Here is a 27,918-nt window from a genome sequence, read left to right on the forward strand (position 1 = left end):
AAATTCACACAGTAAATAGCACTCTACATTGATTTAATTGCAAATGGTGTCATTTCATACGTGAGGCATACTGGGAGTCGGCGTGCATGCGCATTGCGCTGTTCGCTTGAATAGTTACTGTGAATAGGACCTTATTTTCTGGATCACCTTCGTAAAAACTAAACTTTGTACAGAGAGAATATTTGTATATATTTTGGATGAGTTTATTAGCCAGTCTTAACCAATAACCATTTCAAGTTAGTGACCATTCGCATTTGAGCAAAACTATTATATCACGTATTTCACAACATAAATAAAAATTGACACTTTTCATAAAATTGTTAAGTAATTCCAAGCAACAATTATTCTTACTCATCTTTCAAAACCTTTTCAGGTTTCAAAATGATGGCCGTGTAAAGATATAGAAGTATACAATTGAACCGTTATAAGTTACTATGTTTGCAAACATAATTTTCCAATTGATTGTAACTAAATCAAGTCCATGTTTTTACAAAGAAATTTATATGGTTGTACCAACTTTTGTCTAGTAATGTTTCAAGATTATGGACTTTCTAAATGTTTAAAAGTGTTACGAATAAATTAACATGCCAACATTGAGGGTTATTGTCCCATCAGTGTTGTGCATCTAAACTAATAATACATCTTCAGTTTGACATTTCGAGATGACAGGCTCTTGTGAAATCTACCTTTCCTCCAACTGAGCCGGAAAAGATATTTGTCTTTGATCTAGTGTTTTTTTAAATATTTCATTTACTGAGGTTTGTTTGATTGTTACAAATCCTGTTGTCATTTCAAATCTAGTCTGGGAAAAACTCACGCAAATAAATAAAGTCCGTTACATCCTTCGGTTTTATGATTTCATGATAATAAATCAATATTTTCTTCTTTGGACATAACTGGCTCTTAAGTTCAAAATCGGGCTTCAACATTCCATGCTATGCAAAATTGTTTTGAAAAAAAAAAAAAAAAAAAAAAAACACCAGTCTATTTTAAACAAGTGAATTCCTTACCCTTTCCAAGACCATAGATAATGTTAATTGTAACAGTAACACTGCTACTTTGCTTATCCAACATCATCTGTGCTCTCCAGGAAATTTTACAACAGTATCTTACAGGCAACTGTCCACAACATCAACCCTTATCGGACCATAGATGATGTGTGTCAGTATATATTCTACTGTTACATTCTCTTGACATCATTTATGGTTCCCTGAGAGTTAAAATATTCTTAGACAGGAATAAACCTGAAGAATAAAACATATTATACAACCAGAAAAAATGGAACAGAAGAATAAATACTGCAGACAACTGAGGAGATGTTGAATCACGAGTCGTCAAAAGTCATCCGTCCTGTACCATGATTTTTCACATGTCTCCTATACGCTTTGTAACGGGCGTTCTCTGCAAGCTGTTTCTTCTGTTCTTCTTCTTTTTCTTTTGCCCATGCCTGAAATTTCAAACATTAAATACTAATACGTTCAGACTAGTTTAAGAAATGTTTGATGATTTTTAACTAATTTAAAAATCACAAGTACTGAAAGGTATTTTAACTCTGAATAAAATTAATCTAATAAACCGTTAGTTATTCCACATTGCAATAACTGTAAAAATAAAATTCCTTTGCACCCCTATAAACACTTTTCATAACCTTTTTGGTTGTTAATTGATGAGCTTAATTTGGTGTGGTAATATGATCTTCTTAAACCACTCTAATTGCTCTTTTGACTACTGATGTAAAATTTCAAAATTCATCAGTTACATCAGACTGAGAGGAGAAACAAGTTGTTATTCAGTAGGGCCTCTCCCGGCATGTCGTAATACAAATGTAAGTACAGATAAGTCCTCATTTGTTGTGTGCTGTGGTACTCTTGTCATGACATAACTATAGAATCAAGAATCAAGAAGCTTTATTGTCACTAAATACACAAGTGTACAATAAACATTGTCATGGACATAATAAACATGTATTGTAAATAAAAAACTATATTACAATACAATTATTTTCCTTTAAGTGGTCCGAAGATAAACATTATTCTAGTGTTAAAAGTTAAAAAGTTATCAAATAAAATACACAGTTTATCAAATAGAAATACACAAAACAGGAAAAAAACGATTAAGTACCAACAGTGTGACTAAAGACCTTCAACACTAACGCTTAAAATTCAAACAATTAAAATTACCACTTAAACACAATTATAAATTAAAAACGAAGTAAAAACAGATACAATATTTTTTTTAAATAATAGTTTACAGTTTACATTAAGGTACTTGTATCACAGTTAGAGAACAGACAATATTTATTTGTCAAAAACATTAATAAAAGTGTATGACAATGGTAAAAAATTAAATAAAATGTCACCAAGCTACATCATGTTTATTTTAAATGTCGTCTATATCTAAAAAGTATTCTACATAGTACATACAGTTCTTTATCAAAATATGTTTTATGTGTTTCTTGAACAAATTGACTGGCATAGTTTGAATGATAATAGTATAAATAAAGAAGACCTCATTTGCTATGTGCTGAAGTACTCTTGTCGTGACACAACTATAAATAAAGACCTCATTTGTTGTGTGCTCAGGTACCCATGTCATGACACAACTGTAAGTAAATAAAAGCTCTAATTCGTTGTGAGCTTTTAACTTCCCCAAGATAAACTAAATGAGAGGTTTTCTGGACAGTTCTTGTACCCCCTCCCCATAATTCTTACAAGATGAGGATTATAAAATGTTTTACCAAACAACTAGAAACTATTACGAAAGTACTATATTTACATGTTTGGGGATTTAGGAAAAGTTAACTTTTAAATACAGGATTATACTCACATCAAATTTTTCTTTAATCCACAAATCTTGTTTTATGAACTCCTCTTTGGAACTAGCTTCAAGTGCCTGAAAAGTACATTCTTTTTTAAATATATATACAATGAAGAGGCAATTTATCTAAAACGAGCACAACACAGAAATCTTTAAAACTTTCAAGTGTTGAAATTCAAATAATAGCAGCAATGCCTCGTTAATTGGGCATGACGTAAGATGCAGTTATGCTTTCTAAACTGATGTACAGTTATAAGGAAGACAGACTTTGACTACTGTACCTATTTCAGTATATGTTACAAGTCACACAATGTCTTAGCCTCCTTCTAAAACTCTGGTAAAAGCTTAAAACTAGCATAATGCTTAATTAAACCCTTAATTTGCAAAAAAAAATGACAGTAAGCCTATTACAGAAGTGCCTAATTTGCAAATATTCAATCATAAACTCGTTTTCACCCTAGAGTTTCTTGATACAAATTTTACGGACATTACAAAGATTATAAACATACAGAGAAAACATCTGAGGTATGTCAAGTTAGTATCAGTGTCGTTATGTCATGTTTGGTAAATAAATTACTCTGAATGATAATATAGTTGTTAGATTTTTTGCTTAAAATAACATAAAAGCTTTTTACAATGAAAAGAACACTAAGTACATCACAACATAAACAAGCTTACAAAACACTGACTGCACTTACTCGTAATGGCCAGTGTCGAAAGGTAGAAGCAAACAGAAGAATGGATGGGAATAGAGGCCTACAAATCAGCAGTTGTTATAATTCTTAGCTCTTGCCACATCATTTCATTTTGAATAGGTAATCGCCAAAAACACCAAGACAATTTTGAAACATTGAAAGGATTTATCTACTTTTGTTTCACTTCACAAATTTTTAACATAATTTAACCCTTTTAAACCAGGGCATCATATCAATTGATCTGCCAAAATCCCAAGCTATTTTTTTTGGAGAAAATGTAAAAGTGTTTTGTAAAAAAAAACTCGTGACTGGGCTATTTTTAAGATATCATCAAGCTAGTTCTTTTTTAGTTTTACTTCTTATTAAATGTAGTTCACAAACATATGATACCAAAAATAACATTTTGAAAGTTTTTTAATTTTTTAATATATATATACATAAACAATTAATAAAAAATTTAGAATTTCAAGTTTGTTGTTGAAAACAATAGCTAAAAATATTTGACACACAAATATATACTTATTTTATGTTAAATTTAATTGTTATTCCAGTGAAACAAAAACTATAAGCCTACCGTACTTTATTCACAAGTTGTGTAACATACACTAGAAATATGCATTCTGAAGCTGTCAAGTTACTTGGTGTGCACCTTGAATCTAATTTAGGATGAGAGACACACATTAGCTCGCTCGTCAAGAAAATCTGTAGCGGAATATTTACTCTCAGAGTCCTTTATCGCACCATCTCAATTCAGGCCTTGCTTACCGTATACTATGCCCATATTCATAGCCACTTGGCATATGGAACCATTCTCTGGGGAAACCATTCTACTGCTATCGTCTACTGGTTCTTCAAAAGAGAGCATTAAGGGTAATGACTGGAGCCCCATCTAGAGCACATTGTAGACCAATCTTCAAAGAACTTGGAATTTTGACCTTGCCAGCAATGTTTGTACTTTACTGTTTAAGTTATGTCAGATGCAAGATTGGAAACTTTTCAGCCTTTGAAGATGTATATGAGCATAATACCAGACATAGACAGGATCTCTTCATTAAATTTCATAAATACGCAAGAACTCAAAAAAGTTTTGAGGTAGTATCGGTGAAGCTTTTCAATCTTTTACCTGTTGACACAAGACTGTTGTCTGTAAATCACTTCAGACAAAAGCTCAAAACATTTCTTACCAACAACCCAATTTACAGTTATTTGGAGTTTTTTGATATTATACATCTTTTTGAATAATGTATAGAAATTGTTATTCCTTTGTATGTAATTTAATGTTTACTCTAAAACTAATTTTTGACACTATTCCATGTAACATGATTATCACGAATAAAGATTGTTTGACTCTTGACTCATACATTTTTGTAAGGACATGGTGTCATTTTTCCCTTTTATCATTTTTGTGCAAGTAAATGTAACACGAGCTTTGAAATTCACAGTACTTAACATAAAACCAAAGTTCTTTCTGATAAAATAATTAAAACTGTTTTATAGCCTATAATTAAAAAATGAAAAACCTTTTAATACAATATTTACATATCTAGAATAGGTTTTCAGAAATGTTTTAGAAAATTATAACTGAAATCGTTTTCACAAACATTTGACATGTTTCACAAATGTCAAATGTCAAATTTCGATTACGGGACATTAGAACGATTCCGTTTACTCATTTTCAAATAAAATATGTAACAATCTAATATTTAACTGTCGTACTTTACACTGTTTTAACCTAATAACATTAAACAAAGTTCAATATTCACAACGTAGACAAATACAGCTGTATGCGACAATCAGTGAGCAGTCAGATGAGGTGAATTGGAATTTCTCAATCACAGACTGGCAAAATATGAAGTCAAAGCTTTACGAACAATTATATTTTAATGCAATATATCTTTTTTCACAAGTCTGTGTAATTTCAAAGAATTTTATTAAATAGGTGGCCAATAAAATTTAAAAAAATGCACATTAGCATTATAGGGATGTCAGGAGTTTATGCCATATTTAAGACGTCCGCGTAAATACGGACGTCGGGGTTAAAAAGGTTAATGATTACTTCAATGTTATTTTACAAAATTGTACTACACTTGATAATCTTTTAGCTTGTTATTGTCTTCTCAATTTTTTTATTTAAATTAGGCTAGTTTGTTATTACAACATTAGTTTTATATACAAGGTGGCTCGAAAATATTAAAACAAACTTTACCACGTTGATCAGCAGGTAAAAACTAGTACATATAGTACATGTTAATATGTGTTCTATCTAGTTTAGTTTAGAATTTATCTGTCTGTATGTGTGTTTTTGGAAAAAAATATTATCTCATGAAAGGTTTAAGATAAATTAAACTTAAACATTAAACTCAGTAGAAACCTTAATTACGAGTTACACAATCATGCAAAACATTAACTTTCTGTAGGTATCAGTTACAAAATGGTGGCAGTTAAATGTTTTAAAATCTACAAGTTTCACAAAAACATATTGAAATCCAATGATGTATCATGTTTTATCATAGTCATGGATAACTGACAAAATTAAATTTTTCAACAGTTGCCTTAAAAAAAAAAAAAAAATAGTGATCTTTTTTACTTCAGCAAAATTTTAAAAACACGTATTTAAAAGTTATGCCTAATGGAGGAGTATTTTCCAGAATTAAATTTCTTAAAAGACAAAGGAATGTTTATGCTCTTAGATTATGTTATAACCTCTTATTTTTGTCATCCATGAACTTCAACATTAATCTGAATAAACAAACATGTTCATTTTCATATGCTTATAAAAAAACATGAACTTCCATTAATTTTCTCCAAGAAACCTAAATATGATTTATGCAAAACTCATAAAAAGTGCTACATCCCACATACTCTAATAACAAAGCAGGCAATCAATTTACATGGATCATTAATTTTACTTTTAACGAGTTACATGGAAATCTAATTAGTGTGTTTATAATAAATCAAGTGATTCTGACTGAAGCAAAATCATAAAATTTGCGCTCGTAAACTGCGGCTATTGTATTATTTCATTCAATTATCACTATCACGAACGTGACCGTGACTGCTGCTATACCAATCACATCACAAATATCTCAGGTATTGTTCTGCTTATCAAGAACAGTTGAATATTAGCTGCCGCGACAGACTGTATTGTGGTCTCTAGTTTTATACAGTTTTTAACTTTTCTCGTGTTGTTATTGTTTATTACAATATATAACAATTGTTATATTATCAGCAGAGCTTTTGATAGTATACCATTGATCCAGGAAGACAAGGTGCAATAAGAAAAATTTGTTTCCAACTGTGACTCGTTTGAACATTCTTCAATAAATATCTACTGTGTATTGGAAACCGAACATCGGAGCTACGTAGTTGAACAACCAAACCTAGTCAAACACAGGTTTACAGTCAGCCAGCCAGCTCTACAAGGGAAAATAGGCCAAGTCATCGGTTAACATGCAGGATAAAAGGAAGCAAGTTCTAGTTGTCTCCGATGGTTATGGAAGAGACATTGTGCCCATACTAGAGACGGAGCTGGGACGCACCTACAAGGTAGGAGCGGTGGTAACACTAGATGGCACCTTCAACTACATTGTAAAAAACTTGGACCAACTAACAACAAACTTCGATAAGGGGGATCACGCAGTGTTCATGGCTGGCAGTAGTGACTGTGACGAGGTTAGTTACGTAAACATTGTAAATGGTTTTGATACATATAGATTGGTAAACGTCAATAACAGAACAAATCTCCACATTCTTAGCGTGCCATTTAGATACGATATTCTACAAAAAAACTTTAGTATTCACTGCTTGAATGGTACTCTTGCAAAAAAATTTTCTGACCTCAAACTTGTAAACTACATTGATATAGCAGGCTTTCCTAGACATCATTTCACATACAGTGGGCAACATCTCAGCAAGACTGGCAAATGCGCTTTGGTCAATCATATTAAAATAAGTGTTGATAAAGTTAATTCTAAGAATTGATCCTCTTTTTACTGACAACAGACATTAATACACAGTACACCTCATCACATTCCAGGATTGTCTGAGCCTAGTTCTAGTTTTTTTCAGAAACCGTTAACAGATCTCTAGTAACTACAGCAGGGTTTAAGCTGAGATAAAAATTTTCTTAGCAAAAATGCTAAAAATCTCTTCAGACTTTTTAGCAAAATTATTTGTCCTGTAGCATTTATTTAGCATTGGTTTTCAGCGGAGAATCCAATAATACTTATCGACAAAGTCTGAAGTTCTTGAATACTTTAGCCTCCAGAACTATACATTAAAAAATAGACTGTTGTTAAAATAGCTAGAACCTCAATAATGAACAGATTTTTTTCAAGAGATTTAATTATAAACAGTTTAGTTAGAAAATAATTTTTTTTTATTTATTGTTAAAATATTTAAAAAAAACTTTAACTTAAGGCTTCTTTTGATAAAAAACACAAAATAAAAACAGTATGGTGATTTTTTAAATGTTTAAAACAAGTGACTTTTAACATTAGTTTATCTTTAATAAAACTTATTAGGCCCTACCAACATCATTAATAGTCTTCTTTGTTTTGTAAACACCAATGTTTAAACTTCATTGAAATGGATTAGTTTCTATTAGTACCTTTAATAGAGATCATTAAAAAATTGCTTAATTTGGTAGTAATACTTAACAGTTTACGAATGTCCGTCATTTCAAAATAAAATCTGATTATAAAATAACCTAAAAAAATCTCCAGTACTAGTTACAGACGGCAAGATGACGTTTAGAAGCGTACAACGTTCATTTTTGTTCATCTGCGTGTCAGGGATTGTGCATCACCACCACTGTTATAGCAACAAGCATGGCCGTTTGTTGGATACTAATCCCGCATCAAAAAGGATAGTAACCTAGTTTGAATGTTGTGAGTGAGCTTAAACGTGCTAGAACTAACTAACGCCAGTTAGTTCTGTTTCTTTTTAGATTGTTTATTTCTGTACCTAGACATGTAAAGAAAATTGTTTACAAACATTAAATTGAAGTTTTTATGTTGGTAAGAATGGAAATGTGCCGTTTTATGGTGTTTTCACCAAATTGCAATTTTGAACATTCATACCAAGGAAAACTTGTAATCCTTAAGACAAAAGTTTTATACAATATATGTACAAGGGTGACTAACAACCATTTTAACTTTTATTCTTAACCGGGTTCAGCATTGGTCACAGTATTGAGCTTACAGTCATTATTTTTATTTTAACCTTTCCCACGCTGTAGACGGATGTATTTGAATGGCATGCATTGATCAAAACGCCAATACAGTTATATCTGATATTATACATTATGTCTCTTGGAGAGTTTTTTAGTTCACAAAAGGCCTTTGAAATGCCCAGTGCACGCTCTGTGCCTCCGTGCTCATCGCGGTTGCCAAGGAAGTATTTATAAACGACCATCACTCAGCGGCAGGGGCACGGGAGCACCCTTTGTTTAAAACCGATCACCTGTTTGTCAGTTCTGCGTCTTCTACAGAGCGATAATCAAACATATCTGTGGCGTATATTACTGCTTTCTCGGTTGTTACGAGCGTGCGCTTGTCTGCTATGTATGTCGTTTTTATTCTTCATCGTGTAGTAGTGTTGTGATTAGTTTCAAAAATGTATCTTGTGTTATAGTAAAATGTTATTAAACTTGTTATTAAACTCAGTTTAATTACATTTTACAATGAAATTGAAATTGATTTGAAAAAAAGTTTTGTAAATAGTTCTTTTTTTTATTTTTACAATAAATACACTAATTTGAAGTAAAATTCCCTGTTTTATACTTTTACCTTTTATAATTTAGTTATAATAAAAATTAGCTTTGAACTTAAAGAAACAACATTTTTTTACTTGTCTTGGCGTTATAGAAAAGTTAAGGGATTTATTAGTGGCCTGCGAAGGATTAAAGGTCATTTATTAGTGTAAACGCAATTTAAAATTATAGTTTTTAACACCATTTTAATTAAACAGATTTTGTTAATTTACCGCGGGTCGTTTAGGGCAGTGTTACGACAATCGTGTATGGTTCACTAGTGCCCTCAACTGCAAGAGGAGGCTGTAATAAATAAAATATTGTTTTACTATATTTGATCATTTCTAATCAGTTTTGGACTTCCAATGGCAGGTTTAACAATGAATAATTAATTTTCAAAATTGCAGTTTAGCAGTAAAGCGCCAAAAACCAGTATCTTTTTTCATTCTTACAGATACAACACTTGGTTATTTTAGCTCTATTAGTTAGTTTGTGGTTAACGTTCAAATTCAGGTACTTTTCGATCCGAGAGTAGGCAGACGTTTTCCAACAAGAAAGTCCGTCGTCCAGCGGCTTAGCATGGTGTCTAATATATTATAATACATGAAATTAAATGTGATGACAGAATATATAATCTTATAGTATCGTTGACAAAAAAAATGTTTTAATACTCTAAAATGCAATGTACTTTTCGTTGTTAGTTTGTTCTTCTCGCTTTCGTTGCAATTTTACGAGAGCTTTTCCTAACAGCATCACATTTTCTCAGCTTGTTTCATAAAATGCGATCGCAGCTTAAACCCTGAACTAGAGATAGGCCTAGATTAGAAGTGTTAGTTACAATCTAGGCCTGACTGGATTTAATAATAGTGATTTATTCAGTAATGGCAAATCCTTACGGCTCATGCATTTAAATGTTCATGCATTTAAATGTTCAAGATGTAATCTCTAAAATCTATTATTTGTATATACTTCAGGATAACTCAGATATTAAAGTAATTTTTCTCAATGAACAATGGCCGCACAGTAAAAAAAAACTTTTTAAACAGTTTGCCAAATTTGAATGTAGCTAGTTTTTTTCTGTAAAGATTTTAATATTCATGGAGGTATTTATATATTGCTTAGAAATAGTATGAAATTTATTGACAAAACTGACTTGTGTATATACTCTGAACAAGGTGTGTTTCAAGGAGCATGTACAGTAGATTCCCTCTAGTTCGGCCACCTTGAGACCGGACCCACAACCGGATTAAAAATCGGCAAGATTAACCGTTGGAATTTTTTTGATAACCTACAGAATCATATCAGAACCAAATCTGAACTCTAAAATGGTTTTAATAATCAAGTATAGCCAGGGTTGTACTCTTTGGCGGGCCCCAGAAAAGATTCGGCCCGGTAAAATGGTCAGAAAAAATGGTAATATTGTTGTACTGTCATAGCGTTCCAGTCACATAAAATAATGATACATACGACAAAAGGGATAAATATGTAATAAATAAAACTAATCGTGAATCCTGGACTGCATTTTCACCGTTACATGTTTACGTTTATTACTTAATTTCTAAACTGTGTTTTGCTGCAGGCACTTGACACAGTTAAACACGTAACAAATGAAATCGATCTTTAACTGAACTGATATGATTTGTTTATGGTTTGGCCGGATACGTAATAAACAAGTTGAATCCTGTCGATTTCTACCGGTGGAAACTGACCTGCGACCGGTTTATAATTTCCAAGAAGATGACCGGATTAACCGGCAGTTGAATAACAGGGGCGGAACCAGAGGGAGTCTACTGTATGGAGATAACAGATTGAAAAATGATTGTTTTTTTTCTATATTACGAATACCGTAATAAAACTAACTTAAAAACTGTTCTTAAGTACATTAGAAAGTCTTTTTAAATTTATTAGAACAAATTTAAAAATAAAGTAGTGCTGATTGCTGCGGATTTGAACATAGACATTATAGAAAAATGTAAAGCTCAGTTTCAAAAGACAATGTTTTTAAACCTCATATTTTATGGGTTTAAAAAAATTTTTGGAACCTACCAGATTAACATTGACTTTGAAAACTTGTATTGACAATATTTTTCTTAAATAAAAAAGCTTAAAGCTATGATCCAATTTTACTAAATGTACAGTTGGAGGAATTTAGCTGTGCTCGTAGGGCCCAGATACTACTCTTTCAACAAATAAACGCTATCTGTGTGGCGGGTTGCGTTTGCGTGCTAGCCGTTGAGATGAAGGCGCAACAATCTCTTTAACAACTTTAAACTCTGATTTCGATTTGCAGATTAGTATTGACAAATACATTATTTTCTAAAACTTGTTAAACAACACTATAACATCTGAAAAACAAGGATAAATCCTATTATTTGGTTTTCTCTTATTATTTAATTCCACCACAATCAGCACTGTCACAAAACAGACTGATTTTAGCGAGTGTGATGAGTTATTTGGGCCAATACGATTCCTGAAAGGAGGGTTTTGCCCATGAGTCACAGGAAATGTTTTCGGGACGTAGCGCATAATGCTACCCCACCACCCCTCCAGCCTATCACCACACACTCAAGGTCACACGCGCAGCTAAAGTCCTCGAACTGTAGACCTGGGCCTATCTGATCATAGAGCACTCTTTATTACTATTGACAATAAAGACCGAGATTACAAAGTTGAAAGTAAATGTTTGAAAAAAAGGATCTTTTCAGAACAAAACTCTTCCACATTTTTAAACGCGTTTAGTAAAACTCCTTAGAATTTAGTTTGAAAAAATCATTGTCATCCAAATTTTAATGTTTTTATGTCAAAATTAAAATTAGCTTTTGAACTGTGCTTCCCTCTCAAGTTGTGTATAACAAAAATAAATCGTAAGAGTACTCAAAAAAATTGGGTCACTTTGGGTATTATGATTAAGTGCAAGAAAAAGAGAGTTACGTAAATTAGCCAAACATTGTAATGATCAGGGCTTTATTTCATATGTCAAAACTTAGAAACAAAATTTTAAAATTTATGTGTAAAAGATCTAAAAAGCTAGTAAATAGTGATTTATTGAAAATGCAGACATAAGAGTAAGGCAGTCTGGTCAACTGTGAAGGCAGAGCTTAGAGTAAAAGATCCTGCGAGATCATTTCCCGACCTTCACTATATAGACAGGCCATGAAATGTTTTTTAGTGATGGGTCTAGTGCAATTAAGTATTTAGAGAATGTAAATATTCAAAATATCTCTTGAGTTTATTTTGGAGCCTGTGTCTGTTAGAAACATTAACAGAATATCATTCTATTAATGTTTCACAAGTGTTTTAAAAACAAGAATCATCAAGATGGGATGAAGTGCCCTTGGATTTATTTCGAAATGCAGGTGACATATTTTTTTAAATACTCTACTTCATGATAAAAAAAACATGTGAGGAGTGGAGTTTGTCCATATCAATTAAAATATGCAGAAATTAAACCATTATTCAAGAAGTAAACATTGCTCCGACAATTATCAATCTGTCTTGGTTTTGTCATCTTTTTCCAAAAGTTTTGACAATGCCCATACTTTAGTTTTTTGAGAATAATAATAATAATATCTTTTCAGCAAAACAGTATGGCTTTAGAATGTATTACCATAAAAACAATTGCAATTTTATGAATGAGGTTGCTTGGAGTTTGGATGGGTTACAGAGTACAGCTGGTGTGTTTTGTGACTCTATCCAAGGCTTTTGATTGTGTAGATCACCAAATATTATTAGAAAAGCTTAAATACTAAAGTTTCTTCTTCTTTTAATTTGTTCTATCCTTAACTTACTGATAGATAGCATAGAACAATTGCGATTAAAGATAATTCAAGTTTATATCTGATTGGTGTATGGTAACTTGCGGGTATCCTCAAGGTTCTATTTTGGGACCTTTGCTTTTTTAAATTTATGTAAATTACCTTACCAAGAAACATTAATTTCAAACTCACCTTTCATACAGATAATACTACAGCCAGTATCAAAGCTCAAAATTTTGTCCAATTTCAAGAATCAACAAAACCATCTCGTTTTTAAAATTATCACAATGGTTTAAAGTCAATGGATTAATGTTAAATAGTGAAAGAACACAACTAGTTTATTTTAAAACAAGGATTTGGTTTGGTTAAATACAAATAAAAACATAAACTCCAAGATCAACCCATATTTTTAATTTGAATTGGAACAGTTCACTTACTTCAAATTGTGTTACACCCTTCTTCATGTGTTTCCTGATTAAGTACAGCTTCTCATCATCGCTGAGGGGTAATCCTCGTATATTATGGGCTATAATCCAACTCACATACCAGTAAAGATAACTAGACAATGTGTAGGGCAGGAAAAATAGTTGGAAAACTAGCAAATCTGTTATTTCTGGTTTTGCATTTCCTCCCCTGGAAAAGTACAAATAAAGGTAAATTTAAATAGACTGCACTAGAGAAAAATATTCAGGCATCTTCTGATTATCTGAGAAATAAGGAATGGATAATCCGAAAACACAGTCAATATGTAAGCACAAAATTACATTATTTTATATTACTGTACTTTTGTAATTAACTAAGAGTAAATTTAAAATTTAATATAACTACAGTAAAAATTATGTTATAAAGAAATAAACACTGAATATAGTACTATGCTAAAAAAGATACACATATGTTACGCTTATTACACAAACTTGTTCAAAAAGTTTGTTAATTAGATGTTTTCAATGTGTGTATTCTCTCTATTTTATTGGGCACATTTGTTCACACATATTTCAATGTAAACACAAAAATATGTAGAGGAATAAACACAACAGGACGTTTTGTAATATTAAAATATACAAAATACACTGTATACAGCAGATGTTGAAATACACATTTATAACTAACCTTTTTGAACATTTCTCACATCCCACTGGTTGTGAATGTTTACAAGTAAGAGGAAAATTAATATATAAACTAATAACTAAAGTTATTTGTGAGAATAGAAGAGCCAGAAATGCTGCTATTATTGTACGGTTTAACATCTTTCAAAGATCTGCTTAAACTCCTCTACATTATGGTTACAATTCTCAGGATTGTAATATATCGAGATACCACACTTCAGCTCATCTTCATTTATACGAGATGTGTCCAAAAAGTATCTGACCTTGACGTCTGGCATGAACTGACGTTACTCGGCGGCAACGGCAATCTGGTCCCATTCAAAGTACTCTCCCCTTCACAAGCCACTACCTTATTCCAACGCTCCTCCCACTTCCGGAAACACCTTTAAATTCATTTTTCGGAATGGCCAACAGGTCCTTCGTCGCATTTTGTTTTATTTGTTCAACATCATCAAATCTTTTTCCTTTCAAAGGAATTTTTAATTTCGGAAATAGCCAGAAGTCACAAGGAGCTATGTCAGGACTGTAGGGAGGCTGTTGTAGTTGGTTGATGTCGTGTTTAACCAAAAAACGCTGAATAAGATTTGAGGAATGAGCTGGCGCGTTGTCGTGGTGCAGGATCCAGTCACGGCTTGTCCACAGTTCAGGTCGTTTCCTTCACACTGCATCTCGTAGCCACCTTAGGATCTCAAGATAATACTCCTTATTCACTGTCTGGCCTCTTGGAGCATATTGGTGATGAACAACGCCATCCTGGTCAAAAAAAACTGTCAGCATTGTCTTGATATTGCTTCGACTTTGTCTTGTTTTTTTTTGGCCGTTGCTCTTCGCGAGTTTTCCACTGTGAAGATTGAGTCTGTTTCAGGGTCGTAGCCATAAACTCATGACTCATCACCAGTAATAACTTTTTTAAATAGCCCTGGGTCACTTTTTATCAAATCCAGATTGTCCTGTGCGATTTCAAGTCGACAGTTCTTTTGGTCTTCTGTCAGCAGCCGAGGAACAAATTTTGCCGAAACACAGTTCATTTTTAAATCTTCGTGTAAAATGTTATAAACTGACGATTTTGGTACTCCTAAATCTTCTTCCAGCTCTCGGACAGTCAATCGATGGTTTTCATTAATTGCTGCACGAACACGTTCAACATTTTCAGCGTTGAAGGCCTGCCAGATCGATCATCACTCTCCACTGATATGCGGCCATTTTTAAACCGCCTAAACCACTCTTTTATTTGTGTATCGCCCATAGACACGTCACCATAAACTTTCCGTACCATAGTAACAAGTTTTTGGCAAAATTTAATGCAAATGCGCTGCTCAACACGTTCAGTCATATTGAAATGCGACGCACACACACAGCAGTACTGTACGGAACAGAGCGCTGTGACTCAATGAGTGACCGGATCGAATTCAATGCCAAATATGGGAAGGAGTAGGCTCGCCCCTCCCCTCCAATAACCGGTTCGAGCCGGTCGATTACGCCACGGCCGCCTACTAGTCGTCGGTCGGATACTTTTTGGACAGACCTCGTATAAGATCACCATCTTATATGAATGATATAATTATTTCATCGATGGGTAATTGTTATAAATAATAAATAACATCCTACTGAATGAGTGCTATATTACTAATTGTTATTTATTATTTACACCCATTGTTACTTATTACTATTATTGTTGTCTGTTGTTGATTTGATTTCTGAGGTGAACATATTTTAGGTGGGTTTTTGTTTATAGTGGGATTGTTTGTTTTCTTGTTTGTGGTTTAAGGTATTGTTTAGGACTGTTGCATTAAAGGTAATAATAAATATATGTAAAGTGGTCAGTTGGCTGCGTTGGTGGTTAACAGTCTACTCTCGTAGAACTGTATTGAATTTCTGACCAATTTAATGTACATATAATTATATGTGTCACTAAGGTGATAAATACAAAAAGAGTTATTGTATGTTTGTGACACGATTTTGTAACTATGTTATTTGGGAATAAAGAGGTAATAGTGATGTTGATTTAGCAATTATATTTTACTCGTATATTACATTAGTTACTATCCATATTGAACTGTCTAAAATATCATGTTTAACTCCTATTACTTGTCTTATATTTTATTTGTTGTGATGTCAAAAATATCAACATATTGATGTGATTTAGGCACCACTTAAGACTTCAGTTTTGGTCCTGTATTTGTATTTTAGAATTACTCTTTATGTTTAACTTCACAAAATACACATGTTGTAGTTGATTTTTAGCACTGTCAATATTTTATTTGTTAAAGTAAAAATACTGATAAATAAATGTGTTTTTGATTGCTGTAAATGTAAGTTTTTTTTGCCTATGAATATTGCATATAAAATGCTTTTATTTTATACTGATATGACAAAGTTACTATTTACGCTAATATTCTATATAAGTAACGTGGAATGCTTCGAATTGTTGGGTATGACATTAGTTTTTTACATATATCAAGACAGATATATTTTTGAAAGCGCTGATGGCCGAGAGGTCTAAGACATAGGACATAGGATCTGTGCTAGAGACAGTCCTGTTTTTCAACGTAGCACTTTTAATCAGTTCCATCGACCTTTTGCTGCATCGACTCTCCCACTTATTCTGTTTGATAAGATCCTCCCACAGGCCAGTGGGCCATGAGGATGAGCAGAATAGGGCTTAAAGGAGGATCACCCTCTTCTTTAAATAAGACCTACAAATTACCACCTTTTGCCAATCTTACGTTTCAAAATTTACTTGATTTTGATGAAAAAGTTGGCAACTGAATATATAAATGCTTATTATTTTGAATACGTACAAAAAGGGAGTAGTCCTCAAAACTTGTACGCATGACTGTGGAAAGATTTGAGTTTGGGGGTCAACCTTATCGTTTTTCATTTTGTGATAATCTTATTCTTTATCTCATTGTTCAAGGGTCAGTTAGTATTCAATAGCAGTTTGGGTTCAACAAATTCTGGTTTCAAAGAAATCGAGTATTTAAGTATTTTCAACAGATGGAAAGGAAAATCCAACTTCAAAAGTGCGTAGATGCTGGGGAGAATTAACCACATTACACACGCATGAAATTCAATATGTCTAGCATAAAAACTATTCTTGTATCACATCGCTTTTGGATTGAATCTTACATCATTCTCATTGTTGGTGTTTGAGATATGAAAACATTATTAAAAGCCACTGAACTCTCTATAATCTATATCTATTTAACCCTACATCTCAGATGGGATACACAAAGTTTGCATCTACCATTCAAGATTCCTTGTATGGTGTTGATAATTACCTGATATCAATGTTGTTTTCCATGACTTGTCTTAAAATAGATTCTGTCTTTTCTTTAATTTCAGCTTTAGTCTTTCCTTTAGTCTTTTTGGCATTATCGAGTAGTCCTTCATCTTTTGCAATTTGCATAGCTCTGTTCCTATACTTGGGAACCGTTAAAAGGAAAGATATTGCAGTCTCGTACCTGTTACAACAAAACAAATCATATTATCAGATAAACTCGTGATGCAAACATTGAGGTGGTTGATTGAGAATGGACACTTAGGCTTATGTGCAATTTCTTTGAATTGGGGCTCCATTTATCTATACAATTTATTTAACACTTCACTCAGCTGCCCCCTGGTAGATACAAGTATGCCACAAATACTCCATATAAAACAAGCCGTTTGTAGTAGTCACTAAGATCACATGTAGTTTTAACATTCCGTAAAAACTTGCCATATTGAAAATATTGTAATTGTTACCCTACAAGTGATTTTATCATAAGTAGCTGTATTTTACATATACAACCTCATAAATCTTAAAGGTTTTATAAGACCCTCTGATTTTGTAAATAAATGTAAAATGCTGTTAGAGGATTATGGATAAACATTCACATTTAGGTGCTTGGGGTCTTGATCTTTCCCTGAATATTACAGAAAAGTATTTAAAACGGTCAAGAGACAGAAAATATATCTTTAAGTGCTCTAAACATAATGAAAATTTGACAGACGAGTGTTCATATTTATAGTCTACACCAATGTTTTAAAGTGGACTCTCTGAAAGGTATCAGAGAACCACTTCCTCAATAAACACTTTCCCACATTCATTGTCGTGACTGCGTGAATGGAAGAGTGAATGGAATACTGTAAGTGTAAGTGTTATAGTTAATTAGCCTTAATTTGCTCTGTTAAGACATATTTTTAAGAGGTTAAATGTAAGAAAGGACCATATGGTCCTAATTTCGCCTCAATAAAGAAGTGTTTCTTTCTTTCTTTCTTTATTGTCAATCTTTCTGTCTGTCTGGTATTTCATATTGTGTCCGTACACCCAACATCCCAACAGTGAGAAGTAGGAATGTTGGACACATAGTCAGGAACTCAGGAGAGTTCGCTTCTACAAGGATACAACCGATGTATCACTTAAATCTCGACAACCCAATGAGTGTCCAGGAGCAGAACATCACTACTGCAAATATCAGGGTGTTGGGTTAGTCAACAGACAGAGTTTACTGAGGAGGATGACTGTTGGAGAGGATGGGATCCCCTTAATTGTAACATCACCAGATTTTTTTAGCTACTTTCCGAATGGTATAGACTTAACAACTTAGCATATCCGTTGTTGTGGCACGCCTTTAAAAGTCTGAACCGTAAACCATTCTGTGGATTTCTTACTGATACTACAGGTCCTACAATTAATCACAAAAGGGTGGATGGTGCGTGTAACTCCTGGTGTATTACTTTACAGGACCAGATCATAAATGTTCTACTCTTCTTTGTTTGAAGTTTGTTTTTGACGATGAAAGGATTGTGAAGGAAACAGGATTTTTCTGGACATTTGCCATCGTTGAGTGATACAAAAAATCAGTAACACTACATTTCGTGATTTGCAATCTGATCTCTTCCTCAGGTAATTTTACCTGATTTTCCTATCAATTTACCTGAGGAAGAGATCAGATTACAGATCACGAAACGTAGTGTTACTGATTTTTTGTATCACTGAACGATGGCAAGTGTCCGGAAAATTCCTGCTCCAACTCTTATCGTTTGTCTGACTAATAATCAGTCCTACAGATCTGATAACAGAGTGCTCCTATTGGATTATGGCTGGAACTTGGAAGACTGGACGTCACAAGAGCCCTCTTCTCTATGAACAATTTCTGTGAAGAGGTAAGGCCGATTAATTAAAATACAATATTGCACTTGATCTCTAAATTGTAACAATTACCTATAACATGTTTCTTAATAGAGTTAATTGGTCTCAATATAAATTGGAGTAGTCGATTTGAAGAATTTACTTACGCCTAGTCTGTTTATGCATGAATACAGCTCCATGAAATTTTCTTGAAATATTATCAAATTGTTTAAGGTACCAATGAATATGTCCACATCAACTACTAATTAACCCTCTGACTGCCCTTAATATTTTCCTCAAACATCAAGCCGTTTTTCACAGTTTTGTAAGCTACTTTTCTAAAATTGTTTTACTGGAAAACTAACTGTATTTTATATAATTTTGTTCACCATTTTTAGACATAACAAATAAATATTTTCATTTGAATTTTTATGGGTGGAAGGGGATTTTTTTTTTGTTACTTGTATGTAAAATATATGTCTGAGTGTGCATCTGACTATGAAAATTAAATATTTTAAAATACTAAGGCAATGTTTGTATAACGTAATGTCCAGTTTTTAATAACCGGTTCATAGTTTTGGCATATTATTATAACCGCAAATACATATGGTTTTACCCCTGATTTATTCCACTGTAATATATTTTTTTTAATAGAGTCTAAAAGTATCTTGGCTTGATTATTGCTAATTAAAGGGGTTTTTGATAGTTAATGCAACGTTGTCTAATCAATCTTCGTAACCTCATACTTGACCCTAACTGTATTATTGTATTATGTTAAAATATTGTGTTCAAAACTTAAAAGTATTTTAAATCAACTTATATGATTCTTTAGATTGTTCTCAAAGAGAGAGGGTGGAATTTTGTGCTATGATATAAAATTTTAATATTTTAAATATTTAAAAGAATTATTCAATTATTATAATGTATTGTACATTGCTATTTTTTTGGTTGGAGGAAAATTCATATACATTTCACAATTTGCATGATTTTTATCGATGTAATAACTGAACGACATCATGTTATAAATGATGTGTTGTTATTCATGCAATAAATAATGAAAGTAGTAAATAAACCTAAACATTTCCTTTACCATGTTATTTAATATGAAGTGCACACATTTTCTTTGACTAAATTGAATAATAATTGGATGTTTTGCACTGAACATGAGGTCAAAACTATTTCTTGGTGAAATCCGATATTATTTCTGAGTCTGTGGACAGGGTTCTTGGTTCGAGAGGCAATCTGAGCCACCGTTGTAGTCACGCCTTTACTCTGACTCTGACTGGAGTAAGGGGGAGCAGCCCTACCCATCTAATCGTCACAAGATTGGATGCTGGATACTCATCCTCACGGCTGAATTTCCATGTTCGATAAGTTATATTTTTGTTTATTTGGCATATATTTGTCTTTAAAAATAGATCAATCAGACCTGGGATTGTGGTAGTTAACCTGTACACACAAATGAGAGTGTTTTATGGGGATGAAAAATGAAAATAGTGAACCTGTAAACATATTGGTATGTACAGGAGTTGTTGTATGGCTAAATGTTAGGTTGTCTTTAGTATAAATTAATGGCATAGCAACGTCAATTGTATAGTAGTAATTTTTAGCATGGTGGCCACCTGCATGTTTGTTGCTCTATTTTGTATATTTTATACTGTTAGTTTTACATCGGTTTATGTCTTTATAGAAATTCAAGTTGTTTTGTTTAGTAATGGTCCATTAATGTGTTTTATTATGAGAAATCTTAAAATGATAATTTTGAAAAGTTGTGTATGTACTAAGTTGAAATCTTAAGTGTGTTTTCAAGGCACTATTGATTCCAAGTCTATTTTGACTGTTGAACAGCAATAACGATAGCTTCTGAAGCAGATTGGTGTAGAATGCATTGAAAATATAATAAATTCAATTGATGCAGGGTAAAAAGCGATAAACATTTTTCTGCATTTATCACAGGCATTTTACAGTGTTTCTCATGAAGTGTTAACAACTTAATTAAAAAACTGGGAATAGAAAAAAAGAACTTTTTGGTTTACTTTATATTTTAAGTATGTGAAAGTGCAATTCATAGCATATAATCCACACATTACTTTTGACAGGAAAGTTGCTTTCATTAAATGCAAATAGTAAAGCATCGGGTGCCACAAGAGTCTAAATTAGGGCCTCTTTTCATACGATAAGCAGAGGAGAATTAAAAATACCAACATGAGCTGTGTATGTGCAACATGAGCAAAGTGTGTTTGTATGCGGATGACACTAATTTGATAGTATTAGGAAATTCACAGGAAAAAGTTGAAATATATGCTTATATAGATTTAGCTAACATTAGGAATTCCTAATTTACACCCCAGAAGGGTTCACTTCAAGCTGGTTTATACCTTCTAGTTGAACCCACACAGCAAAAACCGATGCATCACAAATCTGGGCAACCTTATAGATGTCCAGGATTAGCACATCACTAACCGTAAATGTTGAGATTCTGGGATGCAGGGGAAGATCAATAGGTCTACTCTATTGTGGTGGATGACTGTTGGAGTTGGGGGGGGTCCCTAAGAGTCAAAGGTTCTTGCTAGCCTTCATATAAGGGCATGCTATCCCCTGCCTGCTTTGACTGGAGAGGCTGGTACACAGCTGGCATCCCCTTCTTCTGAGGATACATGATTGCGATTAATCCTAAATTCTTTTTTATGGATCTCGACAGGAGGTAACCCCTACCCCCAATATTACCCTTCCAGAATATCCTGTCACTTTGGAAAAAGCGCAAAGGTCCTTTTAAGGCTAATTGCAATGAGGGGTTCCCTTATCTTCTTGTCCTAAGTGAACTTAATATAACGTTAATAAGCTATGAGTTAAACTAATTTTATTTTTACTATATTTAATGTAGGTAATACCTCTGCCAAGCTGTGAAGTACTGGATGATTGAGATGACAGAGATAGTACCAGCAATGACCAGCCTCACGTCCACTGTCGGGACCAATCTCTTCCTGTAGTACCTGTAATAATGGCTGTAGACCTCCTCAGGGTGGTCCAGCATGTAATCGTAATCATTGCGAGTCTCCTCATCCTTCAGTATCTCATACCTGAAATTATTCCATTTTACAAATCTAAGTATATTAGCCACATTATTTAAATCTATCAATCAGGTCAATCAGGACGCAGCCCCGTCTGGATTTGTGAAATGTCAGAATTTTAGAAATAGACAAAAAAAAGAGGTAATGACAATGAGCTAATGAAAATGTATGTGCAATCGAGCATAAATAACGTTGCTATTTACGGAAGTGGAGTGGATAAATAAAAATATTCATTACTTTAATAACAAAAGCTTTAAATGTTTAACTTACTGAAAAAATACAGTAGTCACATTTTGTGTAAAAAAATTACTTTTTATACACGCCAGAATTGAATCCGGGTTATCGAGGGTCCGGATTATTTATGTCCGAATTTTAGACGCTCTACTGTAGCTATTTTTCAAGACAGTTTCTGTTCTATCAATAACTGATTAATTATTTATAATGGCAGATTACAGATAGTTGTGGACCAATACTTAAACCATGTAATTAAGTATAGAATCAAGCGAATAAAGTAAATACATTTGTATTGGTCTACTCGCAGTATAAACACTCTATGAAAATTCAGGTAGTTAGCAACCCTTCCAAAAGTACAACAGTAGTTCGAGGGCACTATCTAGTAATAAATCAACCTAGTAGATTACAGACAGAAGCAACTTGCGGGAGGTAGGAGTGTAGGGAAAGAAGTGCCCCAATCCTACAGTTGTAAACGTTAGAACGAAAACGTACGTTAACACGCCACCCGACAGGTCCACCAGAGTTGTACTTCATCAACATTCCCGATTCCTTTGTTTTGGTTTCAAACTCTTAACATTGCAATGCCCTATCTGATTGTATAATCAAGACTTGTGGTGATTCTAAAGTCACCTTATAATGATTGACTGTAACTACAAAAACAATGGTTGTAGATTGAAGCAACACGAACTGTCCTCTCATTGCAGGTCTCCTGTCAGTAAGAATCGTACAATACCTTGTTGTGTGTTTCATGCTAACCCGAACAAATTGGACATACATTGTACATTTATTTAAAACTCGAGTACTTCTTCATATTTTTAAGTAGTATAAATACAAAAATATAATCAACTGTTATATTTCAACTTTTTTTCTTTTTTAATTTCTACGTTGAAAATGTTTTCTCATTTCTCTATATTAAAGTTTTAATTTTATTAGGATACATACGCATTCGCAATTCTTTTAAAATTGGCTTCTGCTTCTGTTTTGTCTTCTTCCTTTCTATACAAATCTGGATGATATTTCTTTGCAAGCTTTCGATAAGCTTTCGCTATGTCACTTTTAGACGTCTCTCTCGATACTCCCAACACTGTAAACAAAAATTAGATCACTTAAAAAGTCATTCAAACCAACAATATGTGATTTTATAAGTAGTGAAAGCTGTACAAAATGAGCATGTTTGTGTATTCACAAGGAAAACATAAAGAGTCAATGACTCAAAAGTTTCTATTAATCATTATGGATCATTATATTTAAAGAGCGCACAAGTTATGGTAAACTATTCAGATCTGACCAGCATTGTGTGACGGTATCTACAGATGCACTAGTTAGGGTAAACCATTCAGATTTGACCAACAGTGCGGTGAGGTTATCTACAGAGTGCACTAGTTAGGGTAAACCATTCAGATGTGAAAATAACACCAAGCTTTGATGAAATTATTAAAGATAAACTAGTCTGTCCCTCTGACTAGGGCAGGAAAACGCTTTGGAAAAGTTTATTATTTTGATTTAATTCCATTTAAAAAGTATTATCAGGCAGTTATTTATCGACAAATTAAATAATAAACCCTTCAATTTCTTCGTTCTTCTCATAAAAGTGCTTGAGTTCTACATTTCTTTAAGGTTACCCCTTCCTTTTTCAGCCTATTAATATTTTGTAAATATAATATTTACTAATAAACATTGGTAATGAATATAGAAATTGCAGTCACATAAAATTATAATTAAAACTAGACGCCATGTTTTATAGTGTATTCTAGCATATAGTGATGTACTGTTTTAGTTTGTATTCATTCATGCCGGTAATATAATGTATAATAAAGGAGCCACAGGTCTAAGAAGTTTGCGAACCCCTGGTATACACTATAATAACTACAATGACACTTACACTCACATGATAAAACAATGATTACTGTTGTATATGATGGTGAAATACTAACTTTATTACTTGTTTGGCCATGAGATTACAGCACTTTTCATGCATGTCCTGGGTAAAAATTATAAATATAACAAATGTTAAGACTGTGCAATACAGTAGGCCACTTGTAATGGCCTATTCAGTTTAAATGGAAAATTATGGAGGTTAATCAATGTGGCCTACTGACAAACAAAAGGTGATAATATTTCTCTGATCTTGACATAGAGATATGCCACCGCTACCCATAGTAGCCCACTGAGCTAAGAATACAATAATATATGTGACTAACCCAGCACTAATGGTTACAGTAGATTTATTTTAAATCAATTAAAATATAAAAAGGGTTCATAATTTCTTTTGAGTTCATTATAAATTAATGAAAAATTGCACCCACACTGTGTTGTGAATGTGACACAAGTGTAAAATCTTGAGATACTGTGTGCGAGACCTATGCAGGTGTATCATAAGCTATTTATGCCATTTCCGACCCATTAAAAACACTAGTTGTCTTCTCGAAACCACTGCTAAAAGCCAAAACTTTTTTCACATCTGGTTAGCTTATTGTGTTTAAGATCTTAGTGAACATGTTAATACACACAATTGTTGAACTTCATAACTTTTAGGACAGATTCCTGTAAATACAGACACCAACTACAACAATCTAAAACCAACCACTTTCAAAATATTCCTGACTGTGTAGACTGTCATTATCACCAAACATTTTAGTTAGGAAAGTGTTAAAAAGTACTGTAAAATTAAAACCCGAATTCAACCCTACAGTCTACTCACTGTAGACAACATCAACAAACTAGGCCAACATAAGGGAATCAGGTTCTGGGTGGAGGATTAAAAAGATAGGAGAAGGAGTGATATCAGTGTGACCAACACGAAACGGCTGCCAACACAAAATTACACCAATGAAAACTCTAATTTAACTTAACTACGTGACTGTCAGACCTACCCGAGATGTTACCGATTCATGTTTCCTCCCAAAATTTTCCCTATCACAAAGTAAAATACTAATTGGGTGTCCCTAAACTATGGTCTATAAATACCCAGATTCCAAACTGCCTCCATATATGTATGACATAACTTCAAAAACATGCATTACCTCTATCCATATGATCTATACCTAAATAGGATAATGGACATAGACAAACATCAATCTGTACTAGAGAAAAAGCTTCTTCAAGTCGTCATTAGACTACAGTATTACAGATGACTTGAATCTAACCAGCTTGAACTAACTTATAATCTATGATATGGATAATAAACCAATACAACTTATTAGCCACAACTTGTTGTGTAAGGATGACTGCTGTTAAATAAGACAGTATTTACTAACTTTAAAATAGGCTATTACTATATTTTGAGTTTACTCAAATTAAAACCATATTTAATATGCTTAATATCAATTACATCCTGGTTATTATTTAATTATATAAAAAGCTAAAAATATTTGTAAAAAAAGGGGTGAATAACAGTTTTAAGGGCTGCATTATAATAAGTGGACACCATCACAATTGAATTAACTATCAACTAAAAGATCTAAACTATTGAATATCAAAACATTTGACCTATATATCAAATAGGCCCTAAAACTATATATATATATATATATATATATATATATATATATATATATATATATATATATATATATATATTCATAATTATTAATTACCAGCTGTTTTTATTTTACAGAATAACAATATTGTTTAATATACAATCTCAGAAGCCTATAACGTAATTCTGTTGGAGACTAGAGCCTATTGTTCCAAATTAATTCAAGCAAAGCTAGGCTAAATCATGTGTATGGTATTTTAGTAACGGCCGCTAGAGATGAGAAATACTGTTTATTTGTCAAATAACCTATTACCAAAATAACATGGTCGTTTACCTGTTACCATGGTCACATGTTTATGCCAATCCACTCTCGGTAATAGCATCATGCTACATGATCTTGAATTTAGGTACTATCTTGACAGATATTTTACTTTTTTCACTAGAAGTGTGGGGAAGGCGCAAACCAAAGCTCGCATCAATGGCCATGGACATTTCCGATTGGTACTTTCCCGACCTCAGACCACAAGCCAGATTGTCCAATGTGATCTGACGTCAGACAAGTGGCGCCTTCATGTACTTCTGGCAAGGACAGAAAAACATCCCCCAAGATAGTGCCCAAATTCAACCTCAGATTATGTAAGCACTTGTAAAGGTTGTCTTTAATTTTGATACTACTAGTAACATATTTATGATACCTAATCCAAACCTTCTTATATTTCGTAATAACATTCCATACCGTAATATGTCCGTTCCTAGCCTCATTACTTGCACGATAGCCTCAGATGTAAGGGGTTACTGAGTAGCTTAATAATAGAAAGAATGAGAACACCAAATCATTTAGCCCAGCTGTTACTGAAATAACAGGGTGTTGCTGGTAACACTTTATGCAGGCAATAGGTTACCACTGAATAAACCTGATACTGACACTAATACGTTATAAACTGTCCATCTCTAATGGCCACAAGTACAATGGCGATGACATGTGTTATTTATGTCATAAGGTGTCAAGAGACATTTATGCTTCGAAATAGTAAAAATGTAGCTAGTCCTAGATGTTGCAATGTTTTGTTTGTTACGTTTTATAAATATAGTACATAGACTATATCGTTTTTTATTCATAACTAAATTATTTCTTTTTAAGAAATAAAAACAGCCAAACATAATTTGGTTTCAGAAGTTATATATAAGAGGATTCATTAATCATAAATATCGATAATTCGATTGTCGTGGTGGTCACTTATTATACTGCAGCTGCTTTAAGATTAATCTCTGTAACTTAAATATTGGTTCTCCAGATACAACATCTAAAACTAGCTGTAAAACTTCTTTAAATTTGTACCAGATGTTTATCTAATTATATTGTTCACTAAAAAAACCTTCAATAAGTATTTATGAAATGACATTGAATGGAATCCAGAATGTTTATAACCTGGTTGAGAGATAACTGATAAGACAGACACCATGCCAACAGGACAAGATTTAAACTATATCAAAAATATAATTTGGTCTTACCTTCATAACAATTTTCAGGGCCACAGTAGAAACCTTCCAGCATTGTCCCAGCCTTAATTTCATAAACTAGTGTCATTAACAACAAAATAGAAGTCTTTAGTTTCATTTTAAGTTAAATATAAGCACCTAACCTCTCTACATAAAATGTTTAAAAGCTATGGAAATAAGTTCTAGGAACACATCGGCTTTCCTCCATCATGAGTATTTTACTAAAGTTATTTACACAGTGATACTGTTAGCAATTGTAAATTTAATGCAACAATATTTCAGAATGTCTATAAGCCATAGCGGCTGTCCCCCAATTTATTTGAATCAAATTTATATCATAACCACAACCAGACCTGCACTTCACAAGTCAATCATGTACATAATTCACACTGCAGCA

The 27,918-nt window shown here is 32.9% G+C and overlaps 1 protein-coding gene across 1 annotated transcript; it reads right to left on the reverse strand.

Moving 5' to 3' along the window:
* Positions 1-27,918, reverse strand: LOC124369929 (dnaJ homolog subfamily C member 25 homolog). The gene is made up of 7 exons (XM_046828128.1): positions 27,534-27,918; positions 23,486-23,627; positions 22,130-22,318; positions 17,407-17,589; positions 13,457-13,652; positions 2,827-2,892; positions 1-1,447 (listed from the first exon to the last, which is right to left on the reverse strand). Exons 1-7 carry the CDS (start codon positions 27,637-27,639, stop codon positions 1,325-1,327), a joined length of 1,005 nt encoding a protein of 334 aa, XP_046684084.1. The 5' UTR covers positions 27,640-27,918; the 3' UTR covers positions 1-1,324.

Source organism: Homalodisca vitripennis, chromosome X (genome assembly GCF_021130785.1).
Source record: "Homalodisca vitripennis isolate AUS2020 chromosome X, UT_GWSS_2.1, whole genome shotgun sequence".
Classification (NCBI taxonomy): domain Eukaryota; kingdom Metazoa; phylum Arthropoda; class Insecta; order Hemiptera; family Cicadellidae; genus Homalodisca; species Homalodisca vitripennis.

Coding starts and splice junctions, on each gene's coding strand:
- LOC124369929 (XM_046828128.1), bottom strand. CDS start 27,639: ATGAAACTAAAGACTTCTATTTTGTTGTTAATGACACTAGTTTATGAA. Junction 13,653..17,406: donor GAAAACAACATTGATATCAG/GTAATTATCAAC, acceptor GTACTTTTCCAG/GGGAGGAAATGCAAAACCAG. Junction 2,893..13,456: donor AGGGTGTAACACAATTTGAA/GTAAGTGAACTG, acceptor TGTACTTTTCAG/GCACTTGAAGCTAGTTCCAA.